The 25,513-nt window shown below is 39.0% G+C and overlaps 1 protein-coding gene across 2 annotated transcripts in view; it reads left to right on the top strand.

Moving 5' to 3' along the window:
• myo6b (myosin VIb) overlaps positions 1–24,410 on the top strand; it is a 37,922-nt gene extending 13,512 nt beyond the window's left edge. The window contains exons 13-33 of one of the 2 annotated variants that reach the window (XM_005723902.1): positions 383–540; positions 680–771; positions 1,291–1,363; positions 2,684–2,811; positions 3,494–3,589; positions 4,896–5,066; positions 6,218–6,256; positions 6,425–6,518; positions 7,349–7,479; positions 7,717–7,794; positions 7,908–8,037; positions 10,660–10,750; positions 11,423–11,573; positions 12,844–13,052; positions 13,618–13,696; positions 17,215–17,375; positions 17,504–17,554; positions 19,877–19,980; positions 21,049–21,183; positions 22,271–22,489; positions 23,002–24,410. In XM_005723902.1, the coding sequence (XP_005723959.1) occupies positions 383–540; positions 680–771; positions 1,291–1,363; positions 2,684–2,811; positions 3,494–3,589; positions 4,896–5,066; positions 6,218–6,256; positions 6,425–6,518; positions 7,349–7,479; positions 7,717–7,794; positions 7,908–8,037; positions 10,660–10,750; positions 11,423–11,573; positions 12,844–13,052; positions 13,618–13,696; positions 17,215–17,375; positions 17,504–17,554; positions 19,877–19,980; positions 21,049–21,183; positions 22,271–22,489; positions 23,002–23,201 (2,590 nt within the window). In that variant the 3' untranslated portion in view covers positions 23,202–24,410. The remainder of the gene's footprint in view (positions 1–382; positions 541–679; positions 772–1,290; positions 1,364–2,683; positions 2,812–3,493; positions 3,590–4,895; positions 5,067–6,217; positions 6,257–6,424; positions 6,519–7,348; positions 7,480–7,716; positions 7,795–7,907; positions 8,038–10,659; positions 10,751–11,422; positions 11,574–12,843; positions 13,053–13,617; positions 13,697–17,214; positions 17,376–17,503; positions 17,555–19,876; positions 19,981–21,048; positions 21,184–22,270; positions 22,490–23,001) is intronic. The other variant, XM_005723904.1, reaches the window with a different exon arrangement.
• The last annotated feature ends 1,103 nt before the right edge of the window (positions 24,411–25,513 follow it).

Here is a 25,513-nt window from a genome sequence, read left to right as displayed (position 1 = left end):
AAGAAAATAGAGGTAAAGATATGGCAAGAGTGAAACGTTTTTATTTGAAATTCATCTGCTTTCCAGCTGGGACTGCCGAGTTGAACTCTTAGCCACTGTGGAGCTGCACTTTGTCATCAGTCCCCTCTTTAAATATTTAAAAATAAAGTTTAAGTTCAAGGTTCAGATTTTAATTTGAATATCTTGTCTTTGGCACAGAATTCCACATTTTTAAGAATAACCTGGAACAAAAGGTGGAAAGATACTGGGCAGCAAAAAGTGTCACATCGACGCAACAAAACTTTTGGTTTAATTATAAAAAGTAAAAGAGGGAGGTTTAATAAGACACAGGCATGTCCCAGTTTTGGACTGTGTCAATGCCCCACTTTGTGTCTCTCTCCAGGGTGCCTCTAAAGGTGGAGCAAGCAAACAATGCCCGCGATGCCCTGGCCAAGGCTGTGTACAGCCGCCTCTTCGATCATGTGGTCAAACGAGTGAACCAGTGCTTCCCCTTCGAGACCTCCTCCAACTTTATTGGAGTGTTGGACATTGCTGGGTTTGGTAATAATATACAGAAAAAGATCTAAATTTACTGTATGATTTCTTTTTTCTACTGGCTTTAACATTTCATCCACTAACATAAAAACATTTCATTTTCTTAAATAATTGAAATGTGTGTTTTCTGTTTATTTCTTCTTAGAATATTTTGAGCATAACAGCTTTGAGCAGTTCTGTATCAATTACTGCAATGAGAAACTGCAACAGTTCTTCAACGAACGTATTCTCAAGGAGGTGGGTGAGCCCTGGGTGAATTGAGTTGATTTTGGGGCAGTTTACTTCTTTATCCTGGGAAACCTGCCACATCATGTCACTGATAAGCCAAACTTACTGACTCTTTCATGAGGCAGGTGGAAGTTGTTGGCATGCTAAGCTTTTCTTTTGTTTCTTTCTCTGTTTTCTCACTTTTATCTTCACCCCCATCTCTCTCATATTCATTAGAATACTAATTTCTCAAGGGACACGATAACGCATGTTTCTCTCCTGTGATCTCTTAACGTTATTCTCTTCCAAGGTCTCCAATTAGTGTGCCACAATTCTGGCTTTAGCCTCTTTCTCGTTATCTGAATCACATATTGTTGGTTTGATGTTTCTATTTGTTTTTTGGTTTTTGTTTCTTTTTTGGAGATGGATATTGTTATGGATATTGGATATTGTAAGGCCACTCAGAATAATCTGAATGAACTTTTACAAACTTTTAGAGTAAGTCTTGTTTTCAGTGTTGATTTTTGATATTTGATCATGTTTTTACAGGAGCAAGAGCTCTATCAAAAGGAAGGGCTGGGTGTGAATGAGGTGCATTATGTTGACAACCAGGACTGCATAGGTGAGTCTGTGCCAGCTTCTTTGCTTTGACCACATCTCCTCCTGAAGCTGATAAAATGGCTGATTTCAGCTTTTTCCAAATGACCAAACGGGAGCTTTGTCCTGTGATGAAGCATTTGTAAAAGCACCACCCAAAATGTGCTAATATCTTTTGGAAGAATGGTGTTTAATCCCTCCAGAGACTTTATGTTGCTTTGCTTTTTTTCTTTAATTTGTTACCTGGTATCTGTCCGTACCTTGGATGGTTCTGTAAGTGAAAACGGGTCGATAGACTGACACTCTGGGGCATCATAACCATGAAGTGTCGCCTTTGAGAGCTTGCACTGCAAAATAGCAAATGTACAGAGATTGTTGTGACTCTCTGTAGAGCTCACACACCACAAATGTACCGAGGTTAGTTCAAGTGTAACATCAGCTCACCCACATGACATTAATTTGGGCCATTCCTCTAGGCTTCGCGTCACAGCAGTGAAAATACACCTGTCAGGGGGACAGAAATACCGACTTCTCATTATCCTCGGAGCTGGCACATCCCTGTGTCTGAAGGGAGCAAGCGCGATGAGTATTTGTGGGTTTCACGGCCCTATTGTGCTATGAGAATACAGCGAAATGATACCCCCCCACCACCACCACCTTGTTGTCGTTGCCTATGTCCTCGAATGAATCCTCGAATTAATGGGATGAAGTAGTCAGTGTATCAAGGTGAAGCAGTTTGATTTGTATTTCAAAGGCTGTGATTATTCAGGTGTGAGGTTAACTGACAGCCATGAATAACATTTATGACTTGCAAATGACCGTTTGGGTTGGCCATTAATTCACTCATCAATCTTCAGGATTTATGCACAGGTGCTTGTTCATGCAAATTTTTTTTTTCGGAGGTCCTTGGCCATTAGATTATTTTCCAAGCGCAGGATGTCAGATGAATAATTCAGTTATTTGGCTAAATGAGCATCCTGACGAACATTTTGTGCTCTGAATATTCATATTCCAGATATGATAAGCAGTGGAAATTTCCAATAAATCTATATCGAGGAACAGAATGTTTTGTGATTTCTTTCCAACTTGTTTCATTATTGCTTTTGTGATTTCCACATTATTCTACGTGAATGCTCTTTGTTGTTTCTAAAAACGTTTTTAAATATTTTAAATTTTAAGGATGAATGGATATCACTTGCTTTGAGATGTTAACATAAATTATTTTTCAGATTTAGTCAGCTAATATTTAGGACAATAGGAATGAAAGGATTGTTATTCACAAAAATTCTGTCTGGACTTAATGTCACAATGCTGTGGCTAATGGACAAATATTTGACGTTTCCAGATCTAGTGGAAGCAAAGCTGACGGGAATCCTGGACATTTTGGATGAAGAGAACCGTCTCCCACAAGCCAGTGACCAACACTTTGCACAGGCTGTTCACAGCAAGCATAAAGACCACTTCAGACTCACGGTCAGACTTCATCCTTATCCTTTCTCTCTTTGTTATTCACTTTTCCCTTCTTTTTTTGCTTTTTCTCCTTTGTTCTCCTATTATTCATTCTATGTTAGACTAAAGACAGGACTGTCATTGTAATCATTTTTACTCTTCCTGTTTGTTACAACACTTATGTGAATGACGCACAATCTTACTCCCTCCATCTGTCGCTGCCTTTGCTGCTATTGTTTGTCACTTCGCCTGTATTTCTGCATGCATGAAATCTTTTTAAATATGTTGCCTTGACACTAGTTCGGGCTTAAGATAAGAGGAGGCTGCTTGCAGCCACACTACATTAGGGAGAGTTGCTACTCAGATATATAGATATAGATATTAATAGAGAGAAGAATTTAATCCAAGAGCTAAACTCTGCTATGCAGTGTACATAGGCTCTTAATGATGTTCATTTACTAAGCTAATGCCCTGTAAACCCTGTAAAAAACTTGACTTGCAAAGACATTTCACATTTAAAGTGAAATCATCTGATCCAGGTTACACCTGTTAAATAGCTAATGATGAAGATAAAGAAGCCCTGATGACTCAGTCGTCATGTGGACAAACAAAGGTCTGCTGTAGACACGATGATGGATGGGTTTAATATGAAATCAATATATGTGTTTTAGCATGATATGATTTACTTTGATTGTCTCTGTCTTAGGTTCCCAGAAAGTCAAAGCTGACCATTCACAGGACTCTCCGGGATGATGAAGGCTTCATCATCAGACACTTTGCTGGAGCAGTCTGCTATGAAACAGTAATTCTTAACACTCATTATCACGTATGGCTATTGGGACTGAGTTGTACTGACAAGATCCAATATGAAAATATGTTTCACCTCTATTTTTACACAAAGTTCATAAGTATTTTTTTGGTATTTTGCCCCCAGTACACCACCACAGTGGAAAGCACTTCTATGGCCAGAGGAGCCCTGTTCCCTTGTTATTCCACGGCAAAATGTGAAGATAAAAGTTCTGGAGACAATTCCAAGTATTGAACTTTTGTTCCGTTAGCTGCTCGGTGGAACTAAGGTCTAGAATCAAGACACATCTATTCATGAATGTCATGAATGGAAAGACAGGGGCTTAGAACAAGGAGCAAACCACTAGTTACAACCAGGAACAGGAAAGCTAGATTAGATTTTCCCAGAAAACACCTAAAAAGCCTGCACAGTTTTGTAAAAACTCTCTGGACAGATGAGACCAAGATGAACTTGTAATAATGGTAAAAGAAACATATGGATAAGCAATGAAGGGGTTAATGATATGAAGCATAGCACATTATTTTTCATACTTGTTGGAGCCACTGTTATGGCATGGGCATTAAACCCTGTCAGTGGAACCAGGTTACTACTGTTTATCAATGATGTGACTGTTGATAGAAGGATCTCTCTGCTCAGATTCAGCCAAATGCTATAAAACAGATCAGACAGAGCTTCACAATCCAAATGGATAATGATCCAAATCATTGCAAAAGCAACCTGATAGTTTCTCAAGGTAAAGAAATTGGATATTCTTCAGTAACCAAGTCAGTCGCTTGACCCCAAACCAACATGCACAAACAAGAAGCAGCTGAAGGAGGCTGCAGTAAAGAGCAACGTCCTGTCTGAACAACTGAAGGGCCTTTGAATAAAAATGACCTCAACAGTTTATTCAATGCTTTTTTTACACCCCTTAAATAAAGCTGAATGTCTGCTCTTTCATCACACCCTTACTGTTTGATTTAAAGCCCACTGTGGTGGTGTAGAGAGGCAAAACTACAAATACTGTGTCATTGTCCATAATTGTTAGTAACATATAAGCATGACATATTAAGCACGCGGCTTGTTATTTTTATTTATTTTTGTTATTGGTTTTTTCACAATTATAAATTTTTTAATGCATATGATAGATAGTTAAAAACATTATTATCACAGTGAATTAAAAACACACGTGTTGTCCTGGTACAACATGTTCCATACGTTTTACTGACTGACACATCCTGCATTGGATTTGACCTCTATTAATATGTATAAAGGTCTTTCGTGATTGTACATGTATGGATTTGTCTGTGTGCACTCTCAGATTCGGTTTGTGGAGAAGAATAATGATGCCCTCCACATGTCCTTGGAAAGCTTAGTTTGTGAATCAAAAGACAAATTTGTTCGAGAGCTGTTTGAGAACTCCAACACCTCCAAGGACTCCAAACAGAAGGCGGGGAAGCTCAGCTTCATCAGCGTTGGGAATAAGTTCAAGGTCAGAGTGACGGTTAAAGGTAGTTTCTTGACTGTTAGAAAAAGTCCTTGAACATAAACATATCATAACTACACGTGAACAAAACCCCTTAACTTTACCAAAAAAATTAAATATTGCACTTTTTCATACCAAACACTAAGGCGCTATAATATTTCATATTATTGTATCACATGTCGTCCAAATTAAAGATGAAATTCTTTAATTTTGACTTTTGTGCATCCTGGAATTTTTCCACTGTTTCATTATGTAGGTTTACATTTTGAATTTTATTTTCTTGATTTAAGAAATTTGTTGTTTTGGACTTTAAAAGTAAAAACACAATTATCACTATCCTTATTAGGTTTCAGATTTGTGATTTAAAAAAAGTAAACCAACTCTAACATCCAGACCTTTCCTGTGACTTTTCTCCTTTCCACTCTTCTTCTCATCCCTGTTTCCCTTCCTTTATTCAAGGTCCCCCTCTTAGATATCCTCCAGTCTTCCAATTCTTTCCTCTGAGAAATCCTTCCTTGGTGGATAAAGCTGGATAAAGTCAGCTTGAGGTATACTAGAGAGGAGTTAGAAAGCAGGGCTAGTGGAAAGAAATAAAAGAGAGAAGAGATGAGACACTCGGGGTTTCACACAAAAGCGAAAGTACACAACTTTCAAGTGCATTTCTTACGTATCACAGAGACCAAAGTAATACAAGGCTGCTCATGACTTATCTCCCAGCTCCATGTGTTGGGTTGTCTTTTTCGATGAATAAAAAGTGTTTGTGCACCATTTCAAACCTTTACATCATCGCACCATCTTTTCAAAGTCTCTGAGTTTCTGTATTACTAACGTAGCTTCTTTGTCATCATCACTTATTCACCAGATGTGGACTCAAGCACAAGGACTGTGTGCATCTTACACACTATTTTACAAAGAGATAAATAGCTAGATTGTGTTATGGGGAGAGAAAATTAGAAAGATAAATATCCTTTGTTGTAATGATCAGTCTCTTTGCATAAAAGAGATGCACTATATTTACTGTGCTTTGGGTCTTGCATGACTATATATAACTGCTCCCCACCTTGTACGTATTCTCCAGCGTGTGTGTCTTGGCGACCTTCACCACAAATACCCAAAATAAAAAATAAGCATTTCCTTTTGTCTGTTTTAACACACAGACACAACTGAATCTGCTGCTGGAGAAGCTTCGTAGCACTGTAAGTAAAATTTACATCTCTGTTTCGCCGTCTATTTTCTATCCTTTTTCTCAGAGTCTAAAAACATTATTACAGCCTTTGTGTTTACTGTGCACACAAAATGGATGTTATAAAATGCCTTTTGTGTATGTTTGACCAATATTTCCTAATTAGTCTTTGTTTTAACAGGGTTCAAGTTTCATCCGCTGTGTAAAACCCAATCTGAAGATGGTCAGCCATCAGTTTGAAGGAGCTCTTATTCTCTCCCAGCTGCAATGCTCAGGTAAAACCAAAACAGTGTTTTGATTAAATAGTTATAATTTATAATCTTTAAGAGAATTAAAATGCTTCCAGTTTAGCTCCACTGTTAATGGAAGAGTTTCAACAGGTTAGTCTGACTTGCTCTTTGAAGCACTTCAGATGGTTTCAAGGTGGAAGTGGGATTATGTCAGTGATTGGCTCTGAGCCTTTTTTTATTTGCGGTGGTAATGAGCACAATAACACTTGAAGTCAAGTGGGAGTCTACATGTATTGTGATATTTGCAGATGATATTGTGAAATGTTTCATTCTTCTTGGAGACGAGAAGAATGAATGTCACTAGAAGAAAGACAGATGAGAGGGAGACAGGTGGAATGGTGAAGATAGACGTAAGAAAGGTGGTGTTGTAGTTGTAGTTTAAATATCTGGGATGTTAGTACTCAAGAGAGGGGAAGAAGAGAGTGCAGGAAGGGCGGATTGGATGACAGAAGGACAGCAGCAAGAGTGAAAGGTTTTCTGGATGGTAGTGAGATGTGCTATGGTGTTTGGAGATGGTACTAAAGAAAAGGCAGGAGACCTAGCTGGAAGTGCCCAAGTTACAGACTCAAGATGGTTTGGACATGTACAGAGGAGGGATAGAAAAAATATTTGGGTAAAGGTTGCTGGTGTTTTCAATAATTAATGTCAATATAATCCTGCAACAGCCTTTATGAATGAGAACACATTAAAGTAGATTGTGCTATTGTGCCCCTCTTGGATAGGCATGGAGGTTTTCTCACATACATGCATGTTACCCGTCAGGGATGATGTGTTTTTCTGATTACTTTCTCTCTTTGTGTGTTTCTCATGATTAGGAATGGTGTCGGTGTTGGACCTGATGCAGGGGGGCTTCCCCTCCAGGGCTCCTTTCCATGAGCTTTACAACATGTATAAGCAGTATATGCCGGATAAGCTTACACGGCTGAATCCTCGGCTTTTCTGCAAGGTGGGCTTAAGTTGAATAGTTTTCTGTTTCACTGAAGAAATCCAGCGTCTACAGTCGAGTTTAAACAACAAGCTAATCTGTTTAAAGTAAACCCTAATTAGTTGTGTAATTTGCAATGCAAAAAAAAAGCCACACTGACCCACTTAGGAAATGATTAACAAATATAAACAGTTTAGTAGCCTGAAACCCTACACTTATACGATATTGTTGAGTGATTGAATGTTGTTCTTCTATTAGGCTTTGTTCAAAGCTCTGGGATTGAATGATAAGGACTTCAAGTTTGGACTGACAAGGGTGTTCTTCCGCCCCGGAAAGGTAAAATATTAATGTTGTAGATCATTACATACTAATCTGTTAGCCATAATATCTTCATTAATACTAAATTTGACTGAATTATAACTTGACATTTGGCTGTGTGTGTGCGCCAGTTTGCCGAGTTCGACCAGATCATGAAGTCTGATCCAGACCACCTCGCAGAGCTGCTGAAGAAAGTCAACAAGTGGCTGGTGTGCAGCCTCTGGAAGAAGGTCCAGTGGTGCAGCTTGTCTGTCATCAAACGTAGGTTCATTTTGTGAAGAATTTAAAATAAGTAGCCAACCAGCTTTAGATATGCAAGCAATAATATTTGTAATGTAGTCAAATAATTTCAGTTTTCTTTGTGTTATGTCATTCCTCTGTTTTTGCTGTAGTTTATTTGAAATCATTTACCATCGTTTAAGGAGACTGAACAAACATGAAATTACTGTCGAACATTAGCAGCCTCTTTGTAGCTTAAATAGAGAGTCCCTTTTTGCTGCCGTACACTTCGTCACCTGGGTTTGTGCTTTTACACTGATTTTTCTTTCAGAACATCAAATGAAGCAGCCTCCAGCAAGATTGAATAGTATTCTAAAAGCAGTTCCTTGTACCATTACAGTCAGTGCCAAGCTATTGATTTCCACAATTTAACAAAGTGCAGGCTGGCTTCTGTGTGTATGTGCAAAAGCATAAAATGAAATTACATGGCAGCTATAACAGAACGCTGCCTCTGCTTGACCGCATACTCTGTGGATAAGTGGCCTGAGTAAATTTATACCCCTGGTCCTGGACATTATTTCCTTCCTGTGATTTCAGTGCTTCATCTTATTATCGCTGCTTTGTTTGTGTGGGTGAGCAGGTGAAAGAAAGCTTTTTATAGTGTACTGCTGCTGGTTAATAATAGCTATTATAGTAGTTTGTGCTACGGTGGCCCTGAGAGGCCAAACGGACTGCAACTTCAGAAAACATTTGCAAGAAGAAAAATGCTGCAAAAAGAAAAATGCTGCAAAAAGAAAAACACTGCAAAAGCACACAAAACACAATGGAAATGTTTCTGGGGAGACAATAACCCGACGGACCAGTTGCACGAACCAAAACATGTATGTATGGCTGTATCCCAATTCAGGGTCTGCAGCCTTAATGGTCCTCAAGGTCCGCGTACTCAAAGACTGCTGAGGCCGGAAGTGCGAGGCTTGTAGGCTTGTGAAATGGGATGGTCTAGCCTCCATCGCGCTGCCCAGGTTGCCTAGCAACCATGATACTAACAGCTGGAAACGTTTCATACAGCTTTGTACATTTGTTTCTACATGAGCTTTGTGTGATTTGATAAGTATCTGAGGCTGAGACCACAGGACTGTAAAACATGATTGTTGGGCTTCATTTCTGTACTGAACAGTCATTTAAGATTAGCTGTAAATAACAATTAGCTGGTGTTGTTCATGAGACTAAAGTCATCTCACTTTGGTAATGTAAATATAATATGGCCAATATTATAGTTATTATATTAATCATTATTAGTTATTACAGCAGTGAGTTTGAACTCCGTGTCAAATACAGTAAAGATTCAAGTTGCATTTATTTATATTTCCTATCACCTTAAATCTTCACTCAAAGACAAGTATCTTTGACAGTGTATATATAGATGTATCATATATAAGAGACAAATATTGTTCGTTTAATATGTTGGCATTACTAAATTTGGCTCATTGCTTACATATATGTATAAAAAGAAAATGTACGAGCTGTGATAACTGTTTCTGATAGAATGAAGAGTAGACTGATATATTAAATATTCCTTTATTGGGTGAGAAAATCAGACCATGTCATAACTGCTTTAAGTCACACAGAATAGATATCAGAGCCTTAAACAGGCTGACTTCTGCTAAATGGGTCAAACTGGCCAGAAAGTATACAAACACATAACATCCTTATAGAATATGATGTAACACTATAGATCAACTTACCCCAGAATATATAAAGCATATAAACAATTACAGCAATATGATGCAACAAACACAGCAGTGCTACTAATCCAAAATACTCAAAGCTTCATAGAACTGAATCAAACATTTGTTTTTAGCTCCATTCTGCTGCTGATACATACTTTAGGTTTCTGAACATTAAACTTGTTGCTGCCTTTCGTAGTGTGTAACTTGAAGGCCCTGAGTACTTTCTCCCACACTGAAAACACTGGGATGATAACATTATTTGAACATTACCTAATAAGACTGATTCAGGACAGACAATTAGTTATGTTAAACTTTTCCAGCAGTCCTTCACAAACAGGGAACAGTCTGTCTATTCTCTCCATCTGTCAGCTGCTGTTGGCTCTTTCTCCTCCTCTTCCTCACACACTGCTGAGTTTGTCCTGGTGGATCATCAGGGGTGCAAAGCCTCACAGATGATGTGCAGCAGTGGGTCCCTCAGTCTGTCCTCACTCTGGACAATTGCAGTTGTCACACATGGAAATCAAATGTGTGCAGGATTCAAGCACAAGTGTAACTTATAAATACATGTTCATACTTTTATTCCACAACCAGAGAGAGAGAGTGCAGGACAGACAGACAGGTGGCAGTCTCAGGTGTATACACTGCTACAAAACAGCACAAAAGAAGGAGGATTTAGTGTTTATGTTATTATGAGTGCTCACTCTCAAGGTTTTCTGGTGTTTATCTTTTAAAGTATTGTTTTTACTACTGCATTTCATATTTTATTTGATTCTTCAAAACCTTGTCCTTGCATAACCTATTACTAGAGCAGGATTGTTATGCCACCAAGTACAAAGATGTATAAAAATTATACATCTAAATTATTTAAGGTATGCAGTCATTGAAAGTAGGTTTGATTCTATGCTTTGTGAAAAAGTATTTTCTTTCTTTTTAGTTAAGAACAAGATGAGTTACAGAGCTGTGGCCTGCATCAAGATGCAAAAGACTGTCCGCATGTGGTTGTCTAAGAAGAAGCATAAGCCACGGTGAGTCTCCTCCTGTTGCTGGGACCCAGAACTTATACAAGCCCACAAACACATGCAGCATCATTTCTGCTTTTCTGTGCCATTTGCTGTCTTTTTTTCACTTTGCACTCTCAGTTTGCTTTTTCTTGAAACTGGTTCACACTTGGTAGGTTTTGATGGCTTTCCTATATCAAGCATGTACAAGTTTAAATCAATCTAAAAAGTCATCAGTGGACTATGGAGAAATGGAGTGTCACTATATGGGAAGTGTCTCACTGTACATGCGTTTTCAGATAGTTCCTTGCAATGAGATTTTGATTGAGAGTGGGTGAGTGGCAGTTTGTGCACAGGAAACGTTTATGCTGGCATTCACACATTTATATCATCAGTTCCACAAAAGAACTGAGAATTGAGTTCATGTGTAATATGCAAATAAAATGAATCCAAAGATGAGGAAACATTCATTGATCTTTTAATTCCTTTCAAGTGCTAAAATGCAAAGGCATCACTTTCTTTTCACATAAATGAGGGATGTAATAAAAGAGAGAAAACTAAAATGCATTTTCCTCAGTTGGACTAAATGAGGTCTTTAACAGGGTTATTTTATTAGCGGTCATTATAATAAAACTCTTATGCTTTCATTTCTTAGTAATATACTCATTTGTAAGTCTGCATTTTTATCACGGTCCACAGAATCGATGGTATGGTGAAGGTTCGAAACCTGAAGAAACACATGGAAAGGTTCAATGAGGTGGTGAATGGGCTGAAGGAGGGAAAACAGGAGATGGCCAAGCAAGTTCAGGAGCTGGCTGCCGCCATAGATGCTCTGTTAGCGAAGATAAAGGTGAGGACTTTTAATTTTTGGTTCAAAGCATAATACACTCTGAGTTTTCTCTGTATGTACTGTATGTGGGATATTTGGTTCTTTTGAACTATGTATTTTAGGTAAGGGAAGATTTTTCAGATCAGATAGATTGTTTGAAGCCTTACTGCCTCATATTTATTGTATATTGCTACCTGCATGCAGACTTTTAGCTCTGTGGCACTTTTAGACGAAGACCTCATCCTGGAGTTATACACTATAGTCTGTCTTGCAGTGGCCATTCTCATTTTATCCTCCAGAATCAATATTTTCACTCACCTGAGGATAAAAAGAAGAGCTTGTAGAGCAAGATTCTTCTTCTCTCCAATAATTTAATTTAGCGGGGTTGTTTTTCTAAATGATTGGACTTGGCTATTGAAATCCCAGCCCTCCCTGTGCAATAAACACCCACTTTATTGGACCCTCTAGGTACAGCAAATCATCCAGATATCTGGGCACTGTATTCTCCAGTAGTTTTGATTTTCTCTTTGGTAGTGGCCTGTATCTAATTAACAAGTTAGAGAGCTCATAGGTTCCTTGAAGTATCCTGACTCCTGAAGTAACCATTGACTCCTAGCTCTTTCTCCCCCCTCTATCCAAATAAGCCACTCCGCCCTCCTAATCTTGATTTGTTAGCCTATTAACACCCCTGCTGTTGACACTTACGGTGTTCTAAGTATGTAGAAGTTGTTTATGGCACGACATCTCGTTGTGAATAATGCATGAGATGCCAGTGCCTGTCAATCAGACCATTGTACAATAGGGACAAGACCTTGTCATCTTCCCTCCCTGTGATGCTGTTAGTGGCTCATTCTTATGAATGTGCACAATATGGTGACCTCTTCTCCCCCTGCTGATTGTCTGACAAGTGCGTGGAGAAGTGGGCATTGTGGCTGTGGCACTCAAGTGACACGTACACACAATGTCAGTCAGTGTCTAACTTGTAGCCACATGGGATGGTTGTGCTATGGAATCAGAAAAGTGTGGCAAGTTTGGGCATTTGTGACTCTTCTTTATGATTCAAATTCAAATCAGCATAGGGCATATTTTCGTTCTAGCACACTCATGCTAGCCTGCTAACATCCTATCGGCATTTGATCAGTTTTTAATACTGATAAATACATTGTGAGAGCCATGTTTGAACTCCACTCAGACCTGAGGCCCAAAATCTGATGGTTGAACAGCTGAATAAAGACATGTATTTCTACTTTATCCTTTGCAATCATCCTTTGCTGTTTTGTTGAACAACTAGACCACACTGATGACCAGGAAGGAGATTGACACGGAGTATCAAGGACTGGTGAAACGTTCAGAGCAGCTGCTTGCTTCCATGCAAAAGAAGAAGCAGGAGGAAGAAGAGAGCGAGAGGCTGAAATGCATCGAGGACGAGATGGAGAAAGAGAGAAAGAGCAGGGAGCAGGAAGAGCAGCGACGCAAACAGGAGGAAGAAGAGAGACGACTGTAAGTGCTAAGTGCAAAATTACTAGTATATGTGTTTGTGTATAATGTACAGTGATTCTCCTAGTATTGCCTTAGGAGAAACAAACTTTTATCCCCTACTCCACACCAAGAAACCAGAAGAAGAAAAGCTAACAGTCTAATTTACGTCCACTCATTTCATACAGAGTAGAGTACAAAGAAGAGCAGATGGGTAAAGTGCAGACAATGTTTCAATTGGCCAAAAAAAGCATAAGTGCAATAAAAGCTGCAGGGAAGCTAGTCCTGCACAGAGCTCTAACAGCTCTCCTGAGAAGCACAGATAAAACGCTGCAAGGTTAGATGTAAAATAAATATGTTCAACTCCACTCAATCGTTTAGCAACCAAAATGTGATTATTAAACACAGTTTTAGTGTAAAACAACTGTGACTCAAAAGACAATAAAAGACAAAAGTGGGGTCTGTGCTTCACTGATGTGGCACACTGGCCTCTAGAGCAATCAGCCTGGGGAGGAAACATTTTTTGACACTTTCAGAAATGTTGTTTTTAGTAAATATTCTGATTTTCCTTTTTGTCTCAACATTTTAGGAAAGCAGAGATGGAGCTGAAAAGAAAGCAAGATGAGGAGGACAGAAAAAGGAGAGAGGAAGAGGACAAGGCCATGCAGGTTTGGAAAATTTCCCCATTGAATACTTCTGTGCTCTTCTGTTGAAAAGTAAAAACGTAAAAATTGGAAAACTAACAACTACTAACTTCTTCAAAATTCTACTTTAACTCCACTGAATGAATTTAATGAAAACCTTGCAGTTTTATTTAAGCTTCTTATAAATGACCTGCACTCCACTGCAGTGGCAGACAATTTCAGTCCTTGGATTAAAATAAAAAATAGTGCTTTACTGGTTGCACTCATAGAATCGTGTGAAAAAACTATTTTCACAGTCCTATGAAAAATTAAGTCCTGCCTGTGATTCAGTTGCTTGTGTAATAATTTGAAGTAACCCTTTTCAGTATGTTTTTGTCTGTCTCTCACATCGCCGTAGAGGAATTTTGGCCCACTCATCTGTACAGCATTGCTTCAGTTCATTGAAGTTTACAGGCATTCATTTTTGCACAAATCGCTTAATGTCCCGCCATGGCATTTCAATCAGATTGAGCTCTGGGCCATTGCAACACTTTGATTCTTTTCTTTTTCATTTTGTTGTAAATTTGCAGCTGTGCTTAGAATTATATCCCTGGTGTATGATCTAGTTTGGGCCATGCTTTAGCTGTAAGGTAGATGGTTTCAGATTTCACCCTAGAATACTTTGAAATAGAAAGGACTTCATAATCAACTCAATGACTGCAAGGTGTGGATATGAAAGAAGCTCTAAGGCTACGTTCACACTGCAGGCGAAAGCGCATCAAATCTGATTTTTTTTTTTTTGACCCTATGCAACCCATATCCGATCATGGTATCACAGTGTGAACGGCACAAATCCGATATTTTCAAATCCGATCGGGGTCACTTTTGTATGTGGTAGTGAATCCAATACATATCTGATGTTTTAGAAAGCGACTGCTGTTTGAATGGTCATGTCGCATTAAATCCATCTTTTACGTCACTGAAACAAGACAGATTCTGATTATCAGCGTCCGAGAAGACATCATGAACGCTTCCTGGCCATTTATTGTAGATGTCAGTGAAACTGTTAGGAAGACAACGTTGGAGAAACGTGAACATTTTATTTGTTCTGTATAATCTGCAGATTCTGACAGAAATCTGCAACTATCCTTTGAAGCACCGCTCCTCTCTAAAACAGCAATAAGGATCATTATTAGGCCAAATGTAAATAACAAAATAACCTTATAACTTCAAGTAAAATTGGGAAACGTAAAGTCCGAAACAAGTCTTCATTTTAAGGGCCATCAGTCAAACAATACTGTTTGGTCTGGGTCTGAACAGAGCGTGTTGTGTGTGATGTCTTCTTTTGCACATGCGGGCCGCTTTGAGGGTTCACACTAGAGCGCGTTTGCTGTCACATTTTATTTGTAGTGTGAACAAGCAGACAAAAAAGTCGGATTTGATCAAAAAATCGAAATTGAGCATTAAGACCTGCAGTGTGTACGTAGCCTAATTGTCTCCTCTCCACCAATGTGCTTGAGAGTTGGTATGAGGTATTTATGCTGATATGCTATGTCTGGGTTTTTGTGCCAAATATGGAGCTGTTCATTATGTGCAAACATAAGATTATTTGGCTCAAACTTAATTATTCCAAAATAAAATTTGGTGGGAGGTCCACTCCTGGAAGGTTTGTGCTGTTGTGTTAACACACACCTGAATGCTCCAGACAAAGACAAAGCAAAATGCTAAAATCGCTGCTTTCATAGAAGTGCTCACAATTCCTAATGATCAGTTAATGACATGCATTTGATTAGTATCACCTGGCTGCTACTTATGCTCTTAATTCCTATAGAAGCTGTAATGGTTACTTAGTTTTTCACTGAGTGAAAACTTCTTTTTCACACAACTGTGTAATAAACAGAGCAATATACCGGCTTCACCTTAAAAGCCTATTTTTAATATTTGATTTCGAGCAAAGGTGTTAAAATTGACAAATTACACACCTAAAGCGATGTACCTCCAAATAATGTAGCTCCAAAGCCATTGAAATGGCTCTAATGTTTCCCCTTGCTGGCAAATGCTGCCTACAGCTGTAACATTTATTTGCTGTTTGGTGTCCTACAGCAACAGCTGGGTCATGACATTGGTTGGACTCCCAGTGGATTACCCACAGGGTCTTGACTGATGACTCCACTTCTGCCTGGTTTCTGTTAACTAAACTAGTTAATCCCACCTTGTTCTGTCCAGTGTTTTATTATCATGCCCCTTAATCTCATCTCCACTTTGCCACCTTTTCCAGCTCTATGTGTTTGCTGATTTTTGTTTCAGTACTGTTTATCCGTTCTCTCCTCTGACCTTGATGCTACACCATTTTTTTTTCTTTTTCAGGTCTGTTTTTATATCTCACCTTTCCTTACTTTTCATGTCTAACGCCGCCCTGACCCATCCTCCCATTTTTATTCACCCCAGTCCAGTTGGACATCTGTATGCACTTTTTTCCCTAGAAGTGAGACCAGGCTGTCATAAGCCACATGTCCAAGAACACTGTTTGGAAAACTGGTTTGATCCACAGCTCAGACTTCAACAGTAAACTTTCCATGGGTGTCTGCTGTGACTTTCATAGAATTTGGCTTTATGTTCTCTGCTATTTTCAGCCATGACAAAGCTTACCCTAGCACAATATCCCTCACTTCAATTCTGCAGAGCTTATTTTCTTGAAGGAACACCGCTCAGACAAAAACTTCCCATGTGGTGTTCCTGTAGTTCGCTGTTGTATAATGAATATTTTTCAGCACAAATAACTTTGGTAATTTCTGCAGCCATTTCCTTTTCCTTTTTCTGTCTTTCTTTTTTTTTAACTTGGTGTTTCTTGTGAAATGAATGAGGGTGTCAGTCAATGCCTCATTTTACAAACAATACATTCAATTTGGTATATTCAGGAAACGTTGTCAAAATCCCGAGGACAGTGCCAAAGAGTATGTATTGTTTCGGGTGTTCTCCAGTCGAGTTTCAGCCCTCGTGCTTCACTCTGGTCATGTAACACAGCTGCCACCCTACAATATGAATAATGCAGTATATTCTCACCTGGAGAGGTATTCATATTTAAAGCTCCTCAGAGAAAAGTATGCAATGAGGACTTCATTAGAGGCTTTCTATAATAAGACACAGGAGAAGAATGCACACTATGCAGCCTATATACATGAATATTTATTGATTTGTTGATTTATGTTACAGCTTTCTCTTAGCTAGTTAAAATGAAAAAATGAACACATAAAAACCTGGACTTTGAATTTGGGTCAAGTCTATAAAAATCTCCCAACTTTTGAATGTTTCTCAGTTGTTTGCTTTGTTCTGTCTAGACAAATAACCACTAAAGCTTTATTATCAGCCCAAAAGGGGGATAAATAAGTCTAATCAGGCTTGGGCACATTGGGCAAACACATCTCTGTGCTGTCTGGTATATAATAGTATTATAATATAATTAGTATTATAGTATTTTGACTGGAGCTAGGTTTATCGACACATTAGGCAGATGAATTAAGTACTGTGTTACGATACTTTTGTGTTTATGTGTCCGTTTACAGGCCGAGCTTGAAATCCAGTTGGCTCAGGAACGTGAGGAGCAGGCCCAACGTGCTGCCGTACTCGAGCAGGAGAGAAGAGACAGGGAGTTAGCCATGAGAATCGCTCAGAATGAGGCCGAGCTCATAACTGATGAAAGCCAGATGGATGCAGCCCTGCGCAGGTAATGTATATGTAAAGCACAGTGCCCACATTTGCATACAGATGTATTCTGTACACAGTAAATAAGCACTATTGACGTCAGTTTGCTTGTGTAACTGCCTTTTCTCCTGTTGCTGTGTTTTCTCCCAGTGATGAGTTTTTTTCAGATCTTCCTATCTCTTCATCCTCAGCCAGAGCCATGTAAGATATCAGTGCAGCTTTCCGTAACTGCCAGTGTCCAAGTGTACCTAACACCAGCAGTAGTGATTCACTCACTAACTCCCTTACTCGCTTAATTGCTGTCGTAGTCCTGAATCGCTAAGTCGCTTAAAATATCTGCAAGATTATAGCAATGATGCAAAAACAACACACAAATCTGTAATCCTTATTCTGAAAAAAACGCTCCAGTCTAATTTTTTGATGATCTGCATGATTGCTTTTTCTTTTACAAAAGCAAATTTTAACATTAATCAGAAGATAATTCATTATATGTAATCATAATTATCCATAAATTAATATGGCACACTAAATCATCAGTGTCAAATGAGCGCAGTATCGGATCTTTTTGTTTCTGCAGGGGTTAAACCATGACTGCAGCCTTCATAGTGCTGGTGTACCACACAGACTGAACATACTGTCCTAAGCGATGGGTTCTGATTTGCATGCATACAGTAGTTTATAATTTTGTGGCAGTATGACTTACTCCACTGTCGCTCTGTATTCTAACTGGTGGTGTCAGCGGCTCTTAACAAACAAAGTTTTCAATGGTAAAAAAAATTGGACTGTATTAATTCTCTAGTTTTGAGAGTGTTTTCAGTTAGAGAAGTTTAACCAAAATATGATATATCTTTCCCAAAATGTTTAATACTAATATAAAATGTTTAGTACTCAAACAAGCTGTATTCAAAATCACGCTCTCATTCACTTTTCACTCTTTCTATATGAGGACACTTAGTATCTTTGTGTAGCTACAGAGCAGGAAACTGCATTTTGAGGTTATTTGCGGGAACAACTGCACATCCCATGTAAAAAAGGGAAGTGAAAAACAGATCCATTTACATAAACTGCTGAAAGTTTACCAGTTCTATCTCTGCTCTCCTTATACCTCTAAACCTTGTCCTAAATAAAGCTCGGGTGTTTCATATACAATATGCATCATTGTAGTTCTGCAGCTACATTGTGTTTAATGTTAGGAGAAAGCATTCAATAGCCTATGCACACTTTTACCTGTAGTTTTCAGTGAGCACAAATTACATTGGATCGAAAAGCTTCTTATGTCAGCGCTGGCTCCAGAGCCCATGTTGTAGACTCTAAGTATTCCTGTAAGTCAGGTGACCTCTGGCAACCAACTAGAGGAAGAGAGACACATGTTTTGCATGTGCCTTGCACAGAGATTAGGCCGATTTTGTGCAGTAGAGGTAAGCACATTGGCTGGGATGGCCAACTTAGTAGCTAAAGAATATTGGAAAGATCACAGCCTCCTTCTGTCTTCCTTTTCCTGAATGGGGAATGGGATTCATTTCACATTTACGTTCTGCCAGAAGCAAAGCCCCGGGCATCACATCCTTTCCACAGCTTTTATTTCTCTCCGCAACAGAAGTAAAACCTTTTTTCCTCTGGTTTATCATTATTACACACTGGCACGCGCCTCAGCCAGCACTGGTCATCATCCCAAATCAGTTTAATCTTTGCAGTCTGTGTGAATCTTAAATGGTAATGGTAATTTAGTAAATGATTCATAGATCAGCAATCCTCTACCCAGAGACAGTAACAGTTGTGCCAACTGTAAATAGAGGAGACAAATCCTTTGTATTATTGAATTAGCTGCCTATACTCAGCAGGGAAGCTGGAGACATGAGATAAGAGCTCTGCAATAGTCTGTTAAGTAGCTAAAACACCATCATTTGCCATTAGTTGACTTAGTAGTTGTTTATTAAAGCAGTGCACAGTTACACTTTGTTTTTCATTCATCTCTCTTTTTTTTTACATAAATTTAAATACACTCAAAGTTCCACAACAAAATATTTGGTACAAAAGCTCTTCCACAACGGACTGGAATTCCGTGGAATTTAAAAACAGGCCACAGAGATGTGGACAAACTGTGCTCTTTAGCTCCCCTGCTGTCTGGCTCCTAATGTGAATTTTAACAGCTGAGACAATGAGGAAGGTTTATAAGAAGTGAAGTGATTGTTTCATTTTTTCACTAAGGTTGGTATCCTTAATAAATCTGCTGGTTGCAAATGTTCACCCATTCTTTCTGCAATTTAAACATTAGATCTTAGTAATTTTTTATATATTTTTTTAAAGTACATATGTAATTTTTTTCATTATTTTCTGATTTATTGTTAAAAGTAGCTTTTTCTGTTTTGACACAGCCCTAAAATGTTAAACCTGAATCATATTTGAAAGTAACAACTCCCAATCCCTTGATAGTCCCACCTTGTCACACTTACCTGTCTTCACACTCACCTTCTTTTTCTTTTTTGCTCCCTCTCGCCCCCGCTCATCTGCTCCTTGCCATAGGGGTCCTCAGGTGCAGGCAACCAAAGCTGCTGCTGGTGTGAAAAAGTACGACCTTAGCAAATGGAAGTATGCTGAGTTGCGAGATGTCATCAACACATCCTGTGGTGAGAAATCCTCAACCCACCCAGTTTCACCTCACTCAAAAAACAGTGTCTGCACATTGACTCGACCGTCAAATGCACATTTAGTTATTAAAGCCCTGATTGAAGGTCGCTTTTTTCAGTGGAGGCTTCATCACAAAATTATTTACAGTTTTTAGCCCCCACATTAAATAATTCTGCATCAGCTCATGTTTTGGCCATTCTGGTACACAAAACCATGGGGTACCATCTCTCTCTGCACACGCTTTTCATCTGCACTCTCAGTCATTCCTCGAGTTGCCAAAGTGGCTGTTAAAAAGCTAAAACTGCAGCTGTAGAGAGTGAGAACACAAGATGTCTTCCCTGCAACGTAAAAAAAACCTATGTGAGGATGTTCCCACAGCTGCTATGGCTCATCGACTTGTTTTTTACTGTTAGAGAGAGAGGAAATTATCATCATTATGGAGAATGGCTGACTTTTACTCTTTCTAGTCATTCCCAGCCAACCTTCTTCTCAGTCAGCATGAAAAGCAGATGCCTTTATGCCAACGTCTTTATAACTGCCACTGTATACAGTACTCTGATCAGTGTTAGGCACTCTGATATCCCCGATGGGATTCCAAGGACATCTGGCTAATTTGTGGAACCCATTTGCTTTGATGGGATCGGTGGTGTTACCAACAAAAAACTCTGCTTTAAAACTGACTGATTATAGCCCGATGCTCACTAAAGGCGCTGTCGGTTTTGAATGTTTTCTTCACTGAGATGGCATGCTGCACCCTAAAACACAGACATGCACACACAATGTTTTCTGGAAATAGCAGTTCAATTTTTCAGTCCTGGCATTATGAAACTGTTGGCAGCCAACTAGTTGCTGGATGTCTTTACTGGTTCTTAAACTATATAAAATGGTAATTTGCGACTTGTCTGTTCCAGATTTGGATTTTATGTTGAAAAACAGAAGATAGATGTAGATTAAAACAGCCTGTGTTAAATAAAAATAGGCGCTCATTCTTCTCTCTTTCATTCTTCTGCCAATTTGTGATTGTTTTGATTTCATGCATGCTTACTGATGCTATGTTGTGGGGACAGACATTGACCTGCTGGCAGCCTGCAGAGAGGAGTTTCACCGTCGTCTGAAGGTCTATCATGCATGGAAATCCAAGAACAAGAAACAAAATGATGACGGGAGCGATCTGAGGGCTCCTAAATGTGTCACTGACTATGGTTAGTAAAGGATATTGTGTTCTGTTGCTTCATAATTCCACTAAGTGTGCTGTAGTGGTTTACACATTTGAGTAACAAGGTTCCCATTTTGTTCCCAAGAGGAGACACAAATCTGTTTGGAGTGCATCAAGAAGGACATCTAGCATAAAAATCTGTCAAATCAAATATGCAGATCTACCTGCTGTGGCGACCCCTCGACAATAAGGGAGCAGCTGAAAGTTGCTTTAAACATGAGCATAAATTTGCACCCTCCCATACGCTGTATATGAGTACTGTAATAAACAGTCATTAATGCAAATCTTCCTGCAGGTTATTTTCTCCACCTCAGCCCTTCACTTTTATTGGCAGAGACCCGCCTGTGTGACCTGCACACAGATAACCTGCCTATGTTTTCCAACACTCAGTTAACAGATGAAATGCCAAGGCCTAAACATTCAGGCACCTTCTGTCCGACTCTGTCAAAAAGCGTTGTTCTAATTAGCAAATAACTGCCAGCCATGTTGCTAGTATGACAGCTTGCTTTCCTTCTCAATTCAACCGAGCATACTCTGTGCCACAAAACACAAACAAGTGTTACTCGGCTCCTTGAAAGCTCACACTCGTACTACATTTGTCTTCCTGTTCATTTCAAAAACAAATATTCGATTGTGGACAATGGGAACATTAGATGTTGTTTCTAATTTTACTATATTTTCTTGCCTTTCTCTTTTGATATGGTGGCTCTTAAAAGCTTTACTTTGTTTCCTTATATTTGGATCCTGATTTTGGCCTGTACTGATGTAGCAGGGGTCTTATTTGAGACCACTTCATAAAAGGCTAAAAGCTGCTTTCCCAGCCTTTCCCTGTAGTGTTTACATGGGGCATCCCTGTTCCTTTTTGATCTTGTATGTTTTAAAAGCTGTATTCTTTGTTTCCTGTCCCACTCAGCATGTTCTCGTCTTTTACCAAAGCTAGTACAAAGCTACATTAATATAAGCCAAAATAACAGGTTCTTTGTTGTGAATACTTAAAGCTGTTGCCGTGAAAGTACAAAACCATCTCCTCTACTACTACAAATTTTTCTAATGATTGCACTGTGTCACTACAGCTGAACAGAACCCAGCTCCTCCGATGACGACCCAGCATCAAGAGGTAGCCATGAACCGGCAGCAGCGTTATTTCCGCATTCCTTTTATCCGACCCGCTGACCAGTACAAGGATCCCCAGAATAAAAAGAAGGGCTGGTGGTATGCCCACTTTGATGGGCCCTGGATAGCCAGACAAATGGAGCTTCATCCAGACAAACAACCCATCGTGCTGGTCGCAGGTGAGTCACGCCTTATGAACGCATCATATCTGTTTTATGTCACCACAGTGTCATCAAATTTATAGCCAAAGAACAGCAGTTACACATAATATATTATAACACTGTAAGCTAGCCCGCATGGCAACCATCTACCATCAGGCTATATTTACTTGTTTTTGCCTTTATGCACCTATAACCCCATATGAAAGCATCCTATTCTTTTATTTTACAACAGTAGCATCTCATTTATCTCCACAAAAGTTAAATTATACATGATATGATATAACGTCATCACGTTGCCAAGCAACCACCTAACAATGAGCTAAAACGGCCCATTCTTTTGCTTTATGCATCTTTAGCACCTTATAAAAGCACTGTATCATTTTCAGTTTACTGCCAGCAGCGCAAGCACGCCAAGCAATGGGCATGTGGTAGTCTAATAAATAGATGACTCTGGCTAAAACTGTGTGATGTCAAGTGTCCAAGTGAATGCACTGCTAGTAAATCTTTATCCTTCCCCTTTGGCTGCTCAGGCAAAGACGACATGGAGATGTGTGAGCTGAGCCTGGAGGAGACCGGTTTGACCCGGAAGAGAGGGGCAGAGATCCTGCCCAGGCAGTTTGAAGAAATCTGGGAACGCTGTGATGGAATTCAGTACTTGAAGAAAGCCATTGAGAACAAGCAGGCCCGCCCAACATACGCTACCGCCATGCTTCAGAACCTCCTCAAGTGAACACACAAGATAAGGGAAAAGTCAAAAGCTTGGTCTACGTCCTGAGACACAACACAACACTATACACAGACAAATATAAAAGATGCACAGTCAGGTTGCAGAACACTGCACCCACAGTAATCCCAGACAAAGATGCCCTAAACACACTCTTTCTGTAGACAATTTATGATTTACTTTATTTTTATTATTTTTTAGATTTTCAACATTTCTTTACAGCTTGCAGTAGAACATCTCAGTGATGTAGCATAACGACTTGTGGGGGGTTTTCTCAATCGATGTTTGTAGAATATCCGACCGTGAGGCCTTATATTGCAATAACATTACATCACAGAAGCCTTAAGTGGTGCATAGCCTTTTTAGCTATAAACCCGAAACCTTAATGGTTTGCAAACGCAACAATATATTAGACAAAATCATGAAAACCTCAGCAGACGTACTTTTAAGGGTTATAACTGTCTTCTAATTCTTTATGAGTTTTCTGAATATTACAACCATAATTGCCATTTAGTGTCTATAAATAGCTGCGATGTGGCTATGAATAATTGCCCATGCACTAGCTGCTCGTATGAGATGACAGTAATGAAAAACACCACATTTATTTGTCAGATTAAAGTACTTAAAGGTGACAATCATGAATACAAGGCCATACAACCAAGAGTCAAATTAAATTCACTTTGTATAGATTATGTGCATCTAATGTAATAATGTGAAATATCACAGGTCAAATATAGAAGACTGTAATGTTATAAGTCATACTCACAACTGCTCACAACACAGCCTAATGAAGTAGGATACATTTTTCTGGCAGAATAATAATAAGTTTATTTAATTATTCATTAACGAGCTCTGACAACTTAACGGAATTTCATGAAAAAACTTCTTTTGTACTGTTGCTCATTTGTTATCTGAGAGGGAATTGTTTTCATGTTTGCAGTTTTCTGGGTTTGGGGTTGTTTTACAGCCAGTCATTTGTGTGCGTGCGTGTGTGTGTGTGTGCTGTGTTTATGTAGTATTTTCTGAAGTTGATTACTTGACTCCTCAGTTGGTTATGCCAGGAATGTTTCAGTCATCTTATTCAAGGGTCAATCTTTGTTTAAAATGTAGTAGTCAAGAGTAATGTAACTATTGAATCACTCTTATGTGTTTTTTCTTTGGTTTTCTCTTGTATGTTGGCCTTGAAACTGGAAGATTGTAGAAAATAAATATATTCCTGGATTTGCTTTTTCTTTTGAAGTTATTTTACACAGCTGAAAAATCACGAATTAATTCACAAATATTCACAAACAAGCTGTTAATGGTCAGTGCTCAGTAAATGGATCTGACGTTCTGATGATAATTCCTGATAATAGGATTAGCATGTAGGTTAATTAAACAACAAACGCTAACACACTGCAGATGTCACCGAGCTGATGCTCGTGAGTCCAATTACATGATCAACAGGATTAAAACTCAAGGATCTTAGGCTGTTTCAATGTACAGACTTTGCAGAAGCCTTGGCTCACCCCTTATTTCTTTGTATTTTGCTATAAAAATATGAAATAGGTGCACTGATTTATTAAAGCATGTGCAAACATATATAGAAATACAGTTTACAAGGCAAAAGCAACATTTTTACAATTCTAATGAGCTTGAAAGTGAATATTAGGTATGACTACCTTTATTCTTTAACACAGCCAGAAATCTCTTAGGAAGCTTTCTCATAACTTCTTTAAGTAGTCTTTAGGAATGGTTCTCCAGGTTTCTTGAAGGATGTTTAAGGCTCTGCTTTGGATGCTAGCAGGCTTTTGTTCCCCCTAACCATGACAGAGGCTCCAGCGTCTTTTACAGATGGCTGTAGAAACGCACTTTGGCACCTCGCTCCTGACCTCCTCAGTACATTTTGACTACAATTTTAAAAAGTGAAAATTCCAAACTTGGAATCATCGCTCCAAAACACCTCTTACCACTTACTGCCGTTACTTTGGCGTTTTCATAGCTTCAACTAAAGAACCTGGAAAAAATTGTGTTTTTGCAACAGGTTGCTATTAACAATGTGTCTCTTTTTTTTTTTTTTTAGTGGTTTAAAAACGTTTTCTGTTATGTGTAGACACAACAGGGGTTCAGCCAACGCACAAAGAGGCTGGAGGACAATAGTTGGGTTGCGGTCACGTGGTTCTGATGACGTGCGGAGGCAGCGCGATTTTTGAGTGGAGGGCGGAAGTAAACATGGAGGACACTGTGGAGAGTCAGGAGAGCAGCTATTGTGCAACTTTAGACCCCGTTTCTCGGGAGAGATATAAACAGATAGTTAAAAAATATATCGGACGTGATCC

The sequence above is a fragment of the Pundamilia nyererei genome, unplaced genomic scaffold (genome assembly GCF_000239375.1).
Source record: "Pundamilia nyererei isolate P.nyererei 1_Seehausen unplaced genomic scaffold, PunNye1.0 scaffold00010, whole genome shotgun sequence".
Lineage (NCBI taxonomy): Eukaryota > Metazoa > Chordata > Actinopteri > Cichliformes > Cichlidae > Pundamilia > Pundamilia nyererei.
This window is presented reverse-complemented; position numbering and strand designations above follow the sequence as displayed.